The following is a 15,300-nucleotide window of genomic DNA, read 5'->3' on the forward strand; positions in this document are numbered from 1 at the left end:
ATATATGTTCCAATGGCATTTAACAAATAAAACCTACAACTGAAGCCTCTTTAGGAGAACTGCTCTGGGGTGTGAGTGCATGTGTGCATGAGTACATACATACACTATTATTAACTGCAAGCTTCCATAATTATATATGTTTACCACCTGTAAAACTTAGCCTTTGCTATACATATTTGTATACTTAGGAAATCATTGCTATTTATCCTTACACAGGAGCTTAGGAAGAACAGAGGGTAAGCACAGGATAGGGGACCATGCCCTAAGCCACACTTTCTGCTCTATTTCAAGAAAACTTGCATCACTGGTCCCAAACTGTGGCACCAATTCCCTTTAGCTGAGTAGACACATACCCTGAGGAGGGAAATGTGTTGTGCCTGCTTCCTATATAATCTGACATGCACGGTTAATTCATAAGTATGTGTTCTTTTTTTCACCATTTATCTTACAGAGACATGGGATAAGATCAGTTATAAATTACTTCAACAGTTCTGGGATGTATAAAGTGGATAGTTGTTATTTCAACCGCTGAACTGGAAGGGAAAAAAATAACATGATATCTTCATTTTAGAATTTTTAGGAATTCATGGGGAGATGGAAAGAAACCTCTTTTTCAAAAATGCCTTTGAAAAGGCATCTTGAATCACACAGACTCAAACACAAGAAACTGTCACATTGGGTTCTTTCAGTCTGGTTTCTTACCTCTCCTCCAGGAAATACCATCCATTTGGAAACAGCATCTGATATTTTGAGTAAAATCCACTGCTGCCAAAATGTGAGGTCAGGATAACACTTATTATGTGTACATATGAACATGTCCTCTTCATCTTGAGAGATCATCCTATAGCAAGGTGGTTTGGCATGGGCAACACGAGCTGATGAACAGGCTGCTCAGTTGCACAAGCAAAGTAACAGGTAATTAGAGATGGCCAATGGCAGAGCAAAGGCAAAGTAAAGACCCTCTGAGGAGATAGAACACAGCAGCCAGCTACAAGCAAGCCACACATACGAAAACAATACAAAAAAAATACAAAAAAACCAACCAACCAACCAACAACCCACCTGTCTTTCAGAGGAATTTCACCTCCTATCTATTCTAGAGTGATCAATTCTGTCTGTCTCCTCAAAATCAGCCTGGAAGGGAGGATGGGAGCAGGGGCAGGATGTCTACATCCTTGAAGCAGCAATGGGGAGAGAAACCCAGAATAATGAGAGCAGTTTAAGAGACTGGCATTTCCTTTGATGTTATCATCTCTTAACTTCCACACTATCAATGCTAATCTTCTATAGTCTCAAATAAGGAGGCTGAAAGAAAACCAAAATGGAGGCTTTCTTAAAGCCTAGCAGAAAGTACAGGGAGGCACAGACTTCTCTTCTTCCTGGCTGCACACCTGTTTGAGTAAAAATGCATAAATGAAGGCCTACTTCTTCCATCTCCTTAGCAGTTTCATAGTAAATAAATGGATAAATAAGACTTAATTCTTGGAATAAACCCTGAAAAACATTTTCAGGTCTCTTTACATAAAAAAATGGTGGCAAGATTACCACCAATGGTGGGGGCAGTTTTATGAAGATATTTAAATATTAACACTGAGAAGATATATATATATATATATGCGCTATTTTTACAGTAAGGAAAAATGTCTTTGCCTTATTTAGGGATAAGACATGTTCCAAAATTCTCCTACATAGTCCTACCACCACATATACTGGATGCCTCATAGTTTGGGAATAAACCATGTGGAGCACTCCAATATTTGGAGCCACCATCTGAGCAGATTCCCTACCACAGAATACTGTGGGATGGGTGTGCCTCAGTCTTTTTGGTTAAGGCAGTCATGCTCATCTAAAAGAAATAGTGGATGAAGAAGCAAGGTGTTCCCTAAAAACTAGGATATTCTGGAATCTTTTCTCACTTAGGGAGTATTTATTGTACAAAGTTAAATGGTTCAAACCCTTGCAACATGGTCATCCATAACACAGAACTTCGAAGTTCACCCTTACAAGTGTGACAGAGGGGGCACTGAAATTTGTGTCTTTGAAGTCTAGGATTTCTAGAATCTACCTTCTTTCTTGATATGAATTGCCTCATTTCCACGAAGTATTTCCATTTACTCTCGTCAATCTAGCCCTTTGTTTCCAGATTTCCTGTGTTTATAGACACAAGCAAAACCTGAGCATTTCAAGTCAAACAAAAGGTTCTGTTCAACCCCAATCACTGGTTTTGATTCACACATACAAATCAAAATTTTTGTGCCGGTCCATTGGGCCAAAAGGAAATAGAGGTGTTTTAGCGTGTTACTGGTTCATGTGCATGCAAACTTTGGGCTTGAAGTACTGAGCATTGAGCCAACATACATTACCATAAGTCAACTTTAAACAGCATGAAGAGCCCAGGACTCTGCCTTGCTGAAGTAAGTGAAAAATTATTTGGGATCAATGCTGAAATCTTCAAACCAGATTCACTCTGCTTTTGCTTCTGATAGGCAAGGAAATAGAGATACACAAAACATTCCCTACCCTTTCGATGCAAAATCCAAGTACTAGAATTGCCTTCTGCAAAGACAATGATGCTCTGCATGAGGTTTGGGCGAATTAAGACATTTTGTTGTTTAAAGACCAGAAACAGAGGATTTCAGAGACCAGTTGTACACTTTGAACCTTCTGATGCAAAAACTTTTGTGTAACAATAGAGTCCAGGAGAACTCCAGCAAGGCATTGCATTCTCCTTTTATTAGCTTAGTCCTGAATAATGTATTTGTGCAATGACTCAGAGGAAGGCACTGCCTCTTGAATGTTAAGACTATACTAGGCAACATGCTAGACCAATGGTACCTCAATTGACATCAAGAGTCATCATCCAACTCTTTTTGGTACTGTGACATTTTGAAGTTCAGTAACCTTTGAGTTATAAAATTCAGATCTGGTAATGGAAATAGCCCGTATTATATTCTATAAAGGGAGCTCAAAAGGGAGAGAATCAGCAAGAGGCTATCACAAAATTCCTGTTCAATATGAAATCATCTGTGCTGACTAAAGCAGACTGGGCATTGTACACTGGATTTATTCTGGGCCTGCATTTTATCAGTCTCAGGATCAGCCCCACATGACAGGATGCTGAAACCACTGAGTTAAATCAAGCAAATCACACCTCTCACACTGCTCAGTGTGGGCACAGGAACAGCCACATGGAGTCAGACCAGTGGTTTGTCTAATCCATTACACTATTTCCAACACCATACATACAGGTAGAGTACAAAAACAGTATCAGCCCTTTTCATCTAATAAACCTACTGTTATCATGTTTAAAATTATTTAACACAATATTGTGGCAATACTGCACACCCCTTTCCAACCTTCCTCAGATCAGGTCTACAGCTAGAAGGCTGAACAAAAGCCAAACCTGAAGTTGGAAGGATTTTCTGCTTGCTTAGTTTCCTCAGATGACCACAGAGCTCTAGGTGGGAATAGCACATTTGAGAAGGAAAAAGATGGAGGGAAATTGGACCACAGACAATCCTGTCCTGGATTGCCACAAACTGCCAGGAATATGAGCATGAAATAAGCTGGTTTCGTTTCCCTGTGATCTGTTGGCTTTCACAGCCCATCCTGTACTCAGAACTTTGGTGAGCTATTTCAGCTCACTACATCGCCAGAAAATCCGACTAAAGATTTCCCATTCTTAATTGATTTCACAAACTGAAATAGCTAAGAATCTGTAAATGCAGTTGTCAGAGGAGTTCAGACTGCAGTGAAACTCCAACCCAACCTGCTAACAGGGTATCAGCAAAACACACTATACCTCCAATAAAGCTCCCACTTCTAAACCAAGAAGTCAAAGCACAACCAAGAGAAAAATAAGCAAGTCTTACACATAGAGCCCTCAGAGCAAGAGCCACTCAAGACAGTTATAAGTTATTTCACTATATTTTGTTCTTACACAGAACATTTCAGGATGTGCCTCCAAACAAGGCAGCACAAATTTAATACAGTCTCCCATATCATACCTCTGGCAGCCTTAACTCTCACCCTTGAAATCTGACCTAGCCTGTCCTGCACCTCTTTAGGAGTTAAGAATCCGCACAAGCCAAATCCTTAATTCTATCATATCTTTCTACAGAGCTGAAAATAATACCAAAAAGCCCCTCATCCTAACAGTAGGAGCACTGAAATCACCTATACACTTCATGAACTGGTAACAATACTCTTGTGTTTCTGAAGTAGAATTCCAAAATCGAAATACCTGGAGCCTTGGCATCTGGTAACTCCAGCTTGCCTTACTGGGTTTTAAATCAACCCAATTTTGCTTTTACATTCAAGCAGGTATTTTATCCAGAGGAACAGCACAACAATATGCACCCTTGAACTTTCATTTAATTCACTTCTGAAATGCAACGTGGCACTACTGCAGCCATCAGCAGACGGTCTAATGTTATGTAAACAATTTCAAAAGCCAAATGGATGTAGAATAGATTAAGCATTAGTTTGGAAGGAGTTTGCAAAGAAAAAAAACTACAAATATACATGTTTTTAGAAGAAGCTGGCTGCTTTGAGTTAACACTAGCAAGTTTATACAAGCAGCTTCTACACCATCAAGATGTCTTACTGCCTTTGTTGAAGGCAGGCAACAAGGAGTCAAGAGACAACAGAAATTTTAAATCACCAAATGATTCTATAAGCAATTTGTGAGGTTGTTCATTCCAACATGAAAACTGATTAGTCTCATCCGCCAGGATAGTTGGAACGTAAACTGTGTATTACCCAGCATTTCTTTACCCTCTTGCAAGCATAAAAAAATTAATGTAGAAGTAGAATAATCAATCACTTTCTCCCTCACACACATCTTTGCTTCTCACATATCAATTGCAAAGCTAAAAATACCCTTTAATAAATCATTTTAAAGAGAGACTGCCTATCACATAGAATGACTATAAGTTATTTTTCAGTCAAAATAATCAAGCTACATAATGAATTTTTCATCAGTCAACTGTGGAACGCGTGAAAGGTTTATAAAAATAATTATGTGCACGTAATTATATTAAACATAATTATCCATCATTAACCATCTCACAGGCACAGGACAAGTACTAGTTTGTTATCGAGATCAAGTCTTGTTCTTTTTGCAGACAGAGGCACTTCAGTGTGATATTTGTGTAATGCAAGTTACTGACTTTTGGCTGTCAGCACCAACACTGGATCATAGTTCATCTCCAGACACCTATACATCACTTTGATAAGCAGGTACATTCTTTTCAAAGCCAGAGCTCACTGACATAGAGCACCTCAGTGGTGATGTACTTCACCAGGAACCCATCCCTGTGCAGTTTCATTGAACTGAAACACCATTTGTTCTTTGACTTTTATTAAGTTCACTTAGGTTGACCAAATGAGCTTCCCTAAAGTAAACAGGGTTATAAAATATCAGGATGATTCTATCTTTAGGTGCTCCATAGAAACAAATACTTAGTTCAACTAGAAAACTTTAAAAATGACTTTAGATACAAAAGTGTAACAATTATACTGCGCGATACATCTTTATATATCACTAAACTCATGAAATTAAAACTTAAAAAGTTTTTGCACCATCAAGAAGAGCCACAAGTCCTGAACCTCCATTCTTTACGCATCCTTTATCAGAGTAAACTGAAACTTGGGAATGCTTGGGATTCAAAATACCCTGAGCACATACTAGTGCAACACCACAAAGCATACATAATCCATCGGAAAAGGGGAAGAGGGGAAGTGGGGGGGGGGGGGCAAAAAAAAAAAAAAAAAAAAAAAAAAAAAAGAGCAAGAATCAGATGGTGCTTTATTATACAAGCATGAAAGTAAGTTCCTTTGGAAAATAACTTCTTGGGTGGACTTCTGGACCAGTGAGGTAGTCCAATGGGAGAGAAAAAAAAGTGGAAGTGGAACTTGGTCCCCACGCGTGATACCTGCCAGGCGGTCCCAGCCCGGGGCGAGGCCGGGGCCCGGCAGGCCGCCCCCCATGCGGAGGGGGGCCCGGCGCCGCCCGAGCGGGCCATAAAGTGCAGCAGCAGAACACGATCCAGACAAAAGCAATGTAAACAGGTGACTGATACCGGTCTCTTTGTCCGCACCGCGGCCAAGGTGAGGCGCGGGGAGCGGAGCCCCGCGGGCTCAGGACGGTGCCACGGGGAAGCGGCGCACCCGCACCACGGGGGACAGGTCCACGCCGAGGATCCGCTGCGCCCGCCGCCGCGCCGCCGCCAGGCTCCGCTGGCTCCACATGCTGCCCCGCACACGGATGGTGGGGAACGTGGTGAGGCGGGGGGTGGCCGCCTTCCAGATCTCCTCCAGCGACTTGCCGCTGAACGGCTCCCAGGCGGCCGGCGCCGCCGGGCTGCCCTGCTCGCTGTCCGCCTGCTCGCCCGACGGCTCCGGCGCCGCCGCCTCTTCCTCCCGGGCGCGGGGGCCACCGGCCGCGGGCCGCTGCCGGCCCCGCTCCCTCCTGCGGCGCCGCCGCCGCCGCCGCCGCTTGGCGCTGCCGCCCGCCGCCCCAGCCCGGCGCTTGGCGTCGACGGCCGGGAGGCGCCGCTTGCCGGCGCGGCGGCGGGGCCGCTCCGAGGGCGGCGGAGGGTCGGGGACGACGGCGCGGCAGGAAGAGTATCCGTAGACGTCCTTGCTGCGGAGGATGACCGGGGAGAACTCGTGCTTGAGGCTGCAGAGGAAGTTCCACAGCTCCGAGTCGGAGCTCATGAACTCCGTGGACTTGGGCATGAAGAGCTTGAGGGCGTCGCCCAGCGCCTTGGTGCCGGCGAAGGAGACTTGCGAGCGCGAGTACACAACTTTCTCCGCCTCCCCCTCCAGCCCCCAGGCGGCGGCCGCCGGTTCGCCGCCCGCCGCCCCTGCTGCTGGCGCAGCCGTCGCCGCCCGGGCTCCCGCGGCCGCCGCCGCGGTACTGCCCGCCTCTGTGCTCATCTTCCCGGCTCCTCTCTCCAGCGCCGCCTGCTTTCTACTGCGGGTCATGGAGGCAGCGGGACGGGGTGGCGGGGCAGCCGCCGAGAAGGCAGAGCGCAGGCAGAGCGGACGCAGCGCCGAAGGCAGGCTCCGGCCGCCGCCGGGTGCGAGCCGCGATCGATGTCCTGCGCCCAGCACAAAATGGCGCTTTAAAGTCCCGGGCGGGGCCTGCGCGCACCCGCCCCGCGAGCCGCCCGTTGGCCCGTTCGAAACGCGTCGGGCGGGCCCGGCCCCGCCCCGCCGGGAGCGGCGGCCCTGAGGGCGGGGGCCGGAGCCCCTGCCCGCCTCGAGGTCCGGCAGGATCCGGGACGGTCCGGCGGGGTCCAGCACAGTCCGGCGGGCTCCGGCGGGCTCCGGCCCCGGCGCGGCACCGAGCGCGGCCCCCGCGCTCCAGCGGTGCCCCCTTCCCGCACGGCGGGGTGAGCGCGTGCCCGCCCCGCGCCCCGCTGAGGGATCCTCACAGGGCGGTGGGCAGAGGGGGTGCTGTGTGAAATGTTTGGAGTAAGGCCTTGGTTGGATGAGCCAACTCCCCGAAGGAGTAGCCACGAGGGAACTGAGTCAAACAACAAAAATGGGCCGACAGACATGATACAGTGAAGTGCTTTACATGATGTTAAACGCATCTATCCTGTTTTAGAGGGGTTTTTTAGCATGAACCTCTTGGTTGGTCAGTCAACAACATCGTAAGTCATAGAATCGCAGAACAGCAGGAGGTGGAAGAAACCTCTGGAGGTATCTGGTCCAATCTCAGTGCTCAGTCACAGCCCCCTAAACCAGGTTACCCAGGACTGTATCTGCATGGATTGTGAATATCTCCAAGGATGGATGCTCCTCGCTCTGCTGACCACTGATAAGACATGACTAATCCGAATGAAACTGCATGAGGGGAAGTTCAGATGCTATTCTAGGAAAAGTTCTCTGAGAAGGTGGTCAGACACTGAACAGGCTCCCCACTGAAACAGTCACAGCACCAACCCACACAACACCAACAGATTTCAGAAAGCATCTCAATGACATTCATTGTTATATGGTTTAATTTTAGACATTTCTGAGAGAAGCACAGTTGGACTCAACAATCTTTATGGATGTTTCCAGCCTCTCCGGGCAGTGCTCAGTAACCCCCAGAGTGAAAAGGCATTTCCTGGCGTTTGGAGGGAGCCTCCTGTGTTTCAGTTTGGGCCCACTGTCTCTGACTCTGTCAGTGGGCACTGCTGAGAAGAGGCTGGCTCCATCCTCTCTGCACCCTCCCTTCAGGTATCTGTACATCCTGATGAGATCCCCCTGAACCTTCTCTTCAGTCCCAGCTCATTCAGCCCTTCCTTACAGCAGAGGAGCTCCAACCTCTTCATCATCTTTGCAGCCCTTTGTTGGACTCTTCCCAGTGTATCCATGTCTCTCTTGTACCGAGGAATCTGAAACTGGACAGTGCTCGAGGTGTGGTCTCAGCAGCACTGGATAGAGTGGGAGGATCTCTCTCTCACTTTGCCTAGTGCACTCCAGGATAGCATTTACCTTCCTTGTGGCAAGGGCATGTTGCTGTCTCAAGTTCAGTCTGGTATCCACCAAGACCCTTTTCTCCCAGGCTGCTTTCTGCCAACACTGAGATACTGCATCATTGGGATTGACTTGACATCCCAACAAAGCATATCCCAAATGAAGCAGTAAAAACTTGGGTTGGTTGAACCTTTGTGAGAGTCACCACATTGCTGAATCCACTGCAAAGCATTTCCTGCATGGCACTGCTACACTTGCAGCTTTTGGAGCACAATTTGGTCAGCTGTTGGGAAGTCCCGTGTCCCTCTGGATCATGCTTTCCAATATTTCAGATTGCTGTCACAGGCAGAGTGTCTTGTTAGGTTCCTGGATTACTGCAATTAAACCAGAGCTCTTTCCAGCACTCAGAACAGCAAGGTGCCAGCAAGGGCAGAGGTTGTTTAACCTACTGTACAAATCCTATTTGAAGTTTGATTAGACCCCTAACTAATTACTTTCTCTCAGCATGGGTAAAGGGAGAGGAATAACATTTTTCTTCATAGACAGTCTTTGTTCTGTAATTAATCTTTCAGGTTAGAATAGGCAAATCTTTTATTCTCAACTCATCAAGAACCTAAATTGGAATGTCTGGAAATCCAGTCAAGTAAGAGGCAGAAATTCTGCATAAGAAATTATTCCTTACTGCCAGTGGAAATTAATTCATTTTCTGCACAGGATAATTCAACTTGTGTTCATGGGAAACTCAAGAATATTAATCCAAATAGCCATTTAAAGTGGATATTAACAAAGCTATTTTAAATCTTCATGGGAACAGTCTCGAGGTACAGCCATATTCTAAACCAGCTTTGAAAATGACCCATTTTTTAAAAAGAAGCCTTTCCCAAAATGATGGTGTTAGAGCCATTTTTAATGGGATCCATTTCACAGTCTACTTTAGAATGCAGTCATGTAGCCAGATTTAACTGTGGGAGGTGTCCTATAAATCAGAGGACAAGAGCCTGGTGCTGGAAGCACCAGGGACAGGCATCTCCTGATCCAGCTGTGCTGTTGTGGGTCACACTCTGGCTATTGGGTCACCATGACTTAGCAGAGGCTCATCACCAGCTGAAGCACAGAAGCTGCCCTGGCTCACACTCTTGGTGGAGGCAGCTATAATTCAGAAGCTCAGATGACAAATGGGCCCTCGCTAATCTACAGAAGCCCAGTTGCCATTGGCCATAACACTTTCCCAAAATTACAAACATTTCTGGCATATGACTCAAAAATTATTGAGGCAGAGTGGGGGAAGCTTCTCAAGCAAGCAGTAAATTAATCACTACAACTGCAAGTGAAAAGACAGATCAGCACATTTTATCATGTTGTATTTATGCATTAATTTTGCTTTTTAGATTAATGGGTAGAGAATACCCTTTTAAGGAATGGGATGTAATCTCACTTTTACAAATTCATTATGGGTTTTCTGCAGTGTAACAGTCTTCTTTTAATACCCTACAAAGTCATCTCAAAAAAGTCTGTGGTAATTGCCTATCTTTTAGTAATTTCCAATAGCTCAGTACAGTAATAACAATGATAATAAAATTAATAATCCTTTGGAAGTGCATAGCTCTTCATTTAAATGATACTACTTCTTGTAAGTATTAATTATCACTCACAATACTCCTGAGTTATGTAAGTAAATATTGCCTTTCCTTAATAGATGAATAAAATGAAGAAGTGGATCAAATTGGCTTGACTATGATGTATAGACTCAATTTTCTGTACATCTTCTAATAATCATTATTCTAAAAATACAGGAAATGTCCAAGTTGGAATAGAGAAGATTAAAAAAAAACCCATAACCCTTGTTTCCAATTATTTGTTATAATTTCTTTTCTGTTTTGCATTCTTGAGAAGGAAAAGTGGTACACTAATTGCTGCACAATAGATACTTTATTTTCTTTAACGTTTCCTGCCTAGTACAAAAAAAACCCACACTGGTAACTGCTAATTATTTTAAATGCTAACAATCTTATCTGTAAAAATGCTCACACAGTTTTGAGTCTTGTTGATGGGGCCTTAAATCCTGGATATTAAGTCACACCACTTCTGCTGACAGGACTTCTCCTTCAACATCCTCCAACTCGTCTACCCAGGTCAGCAAGAGCAGTCTTACTGTCCAGTGACTTCAAAGATAAACACTCCTTCCTAGTATCTTTACTTTGGCTCTTGAGATGTTGCATTAACTGGCAGCCTGCTTCGGTTAATTTGGTTCCCAAATGCCTTCAGCATATTTTCAGGAAAGTTTGTGTGGCAATGCAAGCATGACTCCACATCCATTCACAACTAAATTTCAGATGTTACCCAATAGTCATCAAGTTCCTAGGCCTGAGAAGTGTCCAGACAAGTATTGGCAAAATTCCTGAAAATATTTTCAAAGAGAGACAAAAGCAAATAATTTACAAGAATTATTTCTCAATCAGTTATAAGGGAGAAAAAAAAAAATGGAATCACTGTCTGTAGAAATCACAGCTGCGGTAAAAAGGAAAATAGGGTGTTCAGAATCATTATAGAAGAGATAGAAAGAAAAACAGATGACAGCATTCTGCTGAGAGTGACTCCATTGTGACTCCACAAATCTTGAATGCTATGCACTTCTAGTCTTACCATCTCTAAAAGAAAATAGCAATGATACAAAGAAGGGCAACCAGCAGGAGCAGAAATATGGAAGAGCTTCTTTATGAAAAGAGATTAAATAGGCTAAGACTCTTCAGCTTGAAAAAACAGATGGCTGGAGAAGAATATGATAAAGGTTTATAAAACTGTGATAGTACAAAGAAAGCAGATAAGAAATTATTATGTCTTATTATATTCATAATCCAAGAATGACAGGAAAGCACATGAAGCTATAAAGCAGAAAACTTTAAATGGCCAAAAAGATATGTGTTACTTTTGTTGTTTTGGTTTTGTTTCCCCCAGATGACTCATAATTAATTTGTGGAGCTCATTTTCAGCAAAGTTGTGGATCCCAAAATGGAAAAATATACCCCAGTACATTTGTAGTCATTACAGAGCACACTTTTGAAAAGTATTAAACATGATTGGAAGGAAAAAATCCATCAGTAGCTCTTGTACATGAAAACTGTGGGGTCGGAAAGGCTCTAAGCCAAAGGCTGGGAAAGGAAGGAAGAATATAACTGGGGAAGTGACTATCAGTGTTTGCATCATTCCGGGAGGACCCTGGAGCGGCCGTCAGGGCGGGTTCTACGCTACGGACCCGGTGGAAGGCATTCTATCAATTAAATGTAGCATTTCTTTCCCAGAGCTTTACTGTTGCATCAGCTTGCAACAACCACAAAACATATTCTATCTCTTAATGGTAACAAAGCACTAACAGAGAAAGAAACACAGAGGTTACAGTATCCATCACCAGCTACGAGCCACGCTCGGGCAGAAGCACAGCCCGGATGGAGCCTGGGGTGAGGTGTATTCCGCTGGCTCCGGTCATTGTATACTCATTTTTCCCTTTGTTCATTGGCTCAATACACTCTCTTTCAAAATGGTGGCTAACTGCATGCAGAGGGGAGGAAAGGATTTCTTAAAAAATAAGCTTTTATTTTAATAGAATTCATTTACAATGTTTGAGAGAGGAAAACATCTCTAACAAATTTAAGAAGAGGACTGATACATTCACAAAAACCCTATAGCAATTGTAAAAGTACAAAAAGGGTCATGCTTTGTGATACAGAAAGCACTCCTGGAAGATACCTTAGCAGAGACTATTTTTTCCACATTCTGGGAAATAATCTGTATGTGAATCACATAACAATGCAGACTGTACAACACTTATGTCGTCTTTGCCCTGCTATCAATAAATACTGATAATAGCCTAGCTGGTTGTTTACTACAGTCATGATGGTCTCTTGGTCTATAACATTAACAGGTCCTTGCTTTACATATCAAAAGTTAAAACTCTTCTTGCTAATCCTGTTTTTATATGATTTTATTTTTCTCTTATTCCTTTCAGTCCGCCTAAGCCGTCTGTTTAACGACTTCTGTTGGCTTTGACTATATAATACTCCCAAATCTTCAGTATTTGCTACCCACGAAGTAATTCACCGGGGTTAACTTTACTGTAGACAAAGTAACAGCACTCTAACCACTGTGTCATCTTTGGAGAGCCAGCGGAGAGGGAGAGAGCCACACTGTATCGTCTTCACCCATTCGGCCGCTAAGGCGGATAATGAAATGGTGGGACATAGTGTAGATAGATGATGCAGGATTTGGAAACCACATAGGCTAGACCAGAGGAAAAAAATCTCCAACATCCTTATTATAGAGTAAATGCTTCCACAAATCAGATTATTTCAGAATACCTACTCCAATTTCTTTTCTGTTCTTGCCTATTCCATTCTAAGACAACTTTCAAAGGCAGCTTCAGAAGGAGGGTGGAGCTCTGCAGATCTCAGGCTGTAGGGAATGCCTGGAGCCTTTCCAGAGGCGAGGGAGCTGGAGGTGGGAGCCTGCAGGAGATGCGGCGTTGTTGAGAAACTGTCACCCCGAGAAAATGTCACCAGGCTGTGCAGCAACATAAGAAAAAAATGTTTTTAAGGACGATTGTACATTCGAGTGGGTTGCACAGAGGTCGTAAAGTCTCCAGTCTCAGAGATGTTCAGAAACCTACTGTACACAGTCCTGAGCAGCCTTCTGTAGCTGACCCTGCTTTGAACAGTGGAGTCGGACTAGAGGATTTCAGAGATCCCTGCCAACCTCCACAATTCTGTGAATCTGTTATTCCACAGATTGCAAAAAGGCAACTTCTTTTTTTCTTTTAGTGGTTTTTTGTTTTGTTTTGTTTTGTTTTGTTTTGTTTTTGGTTTTTTTTTTATTTTTTTATTCTCTTTTCTGTTGGTATAATTTCTGCTGGAATGTTCTCCTTCTATTTCTTCAGTCACATTCAGTCTAAGTTATGTTTCCTACTGTACCTCCTACCTCCTTCATTTATATACCAGAAGTAGATTATGTGCTGCTTTCCTATACAGGACCAACTGATAGGTTTTCAGCATCATGGGTCACTACTGATTCTTGAATATAATTCCAGCATAAGAAATATGTTATTCAAGAACATGGTTCTCACATATCACAGATCATGCCGTCTTGTAGTATTGGCCACATTGTTTCCTGAGGCACCGTCACTGTTAAAACAAGTGTGAATTTCATTCACTTGTCTCAAACCACACAATTTTTAAAGCCTACTATCAATTATTTTAAAACCTTATTAATTAAAACTTATTTCTTGATACCGTGTGTCTGAGCACGTCAGTTCATGAATTCTTTTTTTGATACCCTGCAGCCCGTGCTGCCATTTTCCTTCCTACCAGATTTGTGCATTACCATATGAGCTGACAGGACACATTCACTCCAGGACAGAGAGAGTCACAATTGATTTGGTTTTGTTGTTGTTGTTGTTGAACTCGCCACAGGATACAATGCAATGTTTATATTGGATTTATGTTTCATGCTGGCCTAGGGAGGACACAATACATCCAGCATAAAGTCCATGAAGAAAAGTTACCTTCCAAAATGCTTTGAGTGAATTAGAGCAAGGGAGTTGATACTAGCTCAGCTTTGTATGTCATATGGATGTGGCTTTATTAAACAGATAGTTACAGCAGCTTTACGTGGACCACGTTTTAGACACGCTCGTTCTTATTTGTTCTCTTTGTCCTAATGAAAATTGCAAAACCTACTGCCAGCTGTATTTGTTTTAATTGAAAGTGACAGAACCTTGGGGTTTTTTTTCCATGTCATCTTTGGCACTTTCAGAGGGCAGAGGAGAGAGAGCTTCAGACACTTTAGGTGGAAAAGGTCTTGATCTCTCTGTTCCAGTGAAAGTTGCAAGCAGCCAATTATTATGTAGATTTAGCTGTTAGTATTAACACCTCCTTTTGAATCTCCCTTTTGTTCTCCGAGTTAGGCATGGGCTTCAAAAGCCTGGCAGGCTTTTCCCCGCCCAGCTCCTCGCTCAGGGGCTGTTCGGTGTCCCTGCGTTGGGATGCAGCTGGACCGGCACAGACCTGGCGCAGGGAGCTGGAGCTGCCGCCTTAGCTCACATCGCACGAGCTGAATATCTCCACTGCACTGAGATCTCTCCCGACTTACATCTGCTAAAAATCTGCCATAGTACTTCTAGCGGTATCATTTTCTTTCCCTTGAAAGTATTTTTTGTTATTCAATGTAGATTCAAAATTCCTCAAGTGTGATTTATATCAACTTTCCCAAATATGATAATAATTTATAGTTCTGTAGCACTTGGTTGACAGTATTTCTTATAATAATTTAAAAATTCTTATGAATTCATGCCAGCACAGAATAAATATCAAAACTGGATAATTTGAACACATTAATTATTTTGATCATTTTCGATAACATTGCTACAAAGAAAGAATAAAAATAGATTCATAATACTTTGGGAAGTGGGCTTTTAGATTGCACGTTTTAAAATCAAAGATTCTCTGTAGCTATAGATACCCTTCATTTTAATACAGGCACAACGACAGATACTAGCTGAGGTTCTGACCCTGCACATGATCTGCATTATTATAAAGACTCTTCACAAAAGAGGAGAGTTCATTCATCCTCGGTGAACCTGCAATGGCTCCAGGTGGATGAGTAGCTTATTTAGTAGAATTTTAAGATTATATTTCAAGAAATGCAGTGAATTTTTAGTATGTTTGTTGTCACAGAGACATACACAAACATTATCAACCAGTAATTGAATTAAATATTTTCCAAAGTATACAAGTGACCCAAACTTTCATTGTAAAGTCAGAAAGTAGTCAAACTTAA

General features: G+C 43.3%; 2 protein-coding genes across 2 annotated transcripts in view; one reads left to right on the forward strand and one right to left on the reverse strand.

Annotated features, from left to right (window-relative positions):
• Positions 1-5,792: 5,792 nt before the first annotated feature.
• Positions 5,793-7,073, reverse strand: CCDC71L (coiled-coil domain containing 71 like). Its single transcript, XM_056512902.1, has one exon. The coding sequence runs from the start codon at positions 6,988-6,990 to the stop codon at positions 6,142-6,144; it is 849 nt and encodes a 282-aa protein (XP_056368877.1). The 5' UTR covers positions 6,991-7,073; the 3' UTR covers positions 5,793-6,141.
• SYPL1 (synaptophysin like 1) overlaps positions 6,989-15,300 on the forward strand; it is a 10,662-nt gene continuing 2,350 nt past the window's right edge. Inside the window, exon 1 of the mRNA XM_056482061.1 lies at positions 6,989-7,185. Within this exon, the coding sequence (XP_056338036.1) occupies positions 6,989-7,185 (197 nt within the window). The remainder of the gene's footprint in view (positions 7,186-15,300) is intronic.

The sequence above is a fragment of the Oenanthe melanoleuca genome, chromosome 1A, assembly GCF_029582105.1.
Source record: "Oenanthe melanoleuca isolate GR-GAL-2019-014 chromosome 1A, OMel1.0, whole genome shotgun sequence".
Classification (NCBI taxonomy): domain Eukaryota; kingdom Metazoa; phylum Chordata; class Aves; order Passeriformes; family Muscicapidae; genus Oenanthe; species Oenanthe melanoleuca.

Coding starts and splice junctions, on each gene's coding strand:
- CCDC71L (XM_056512902.1), bottom strand. CDS start 6,990: ATGACCCGCAGTAGAAAGCAGGCGGCGCTGGAGAGAGGAGCCGGGAAG.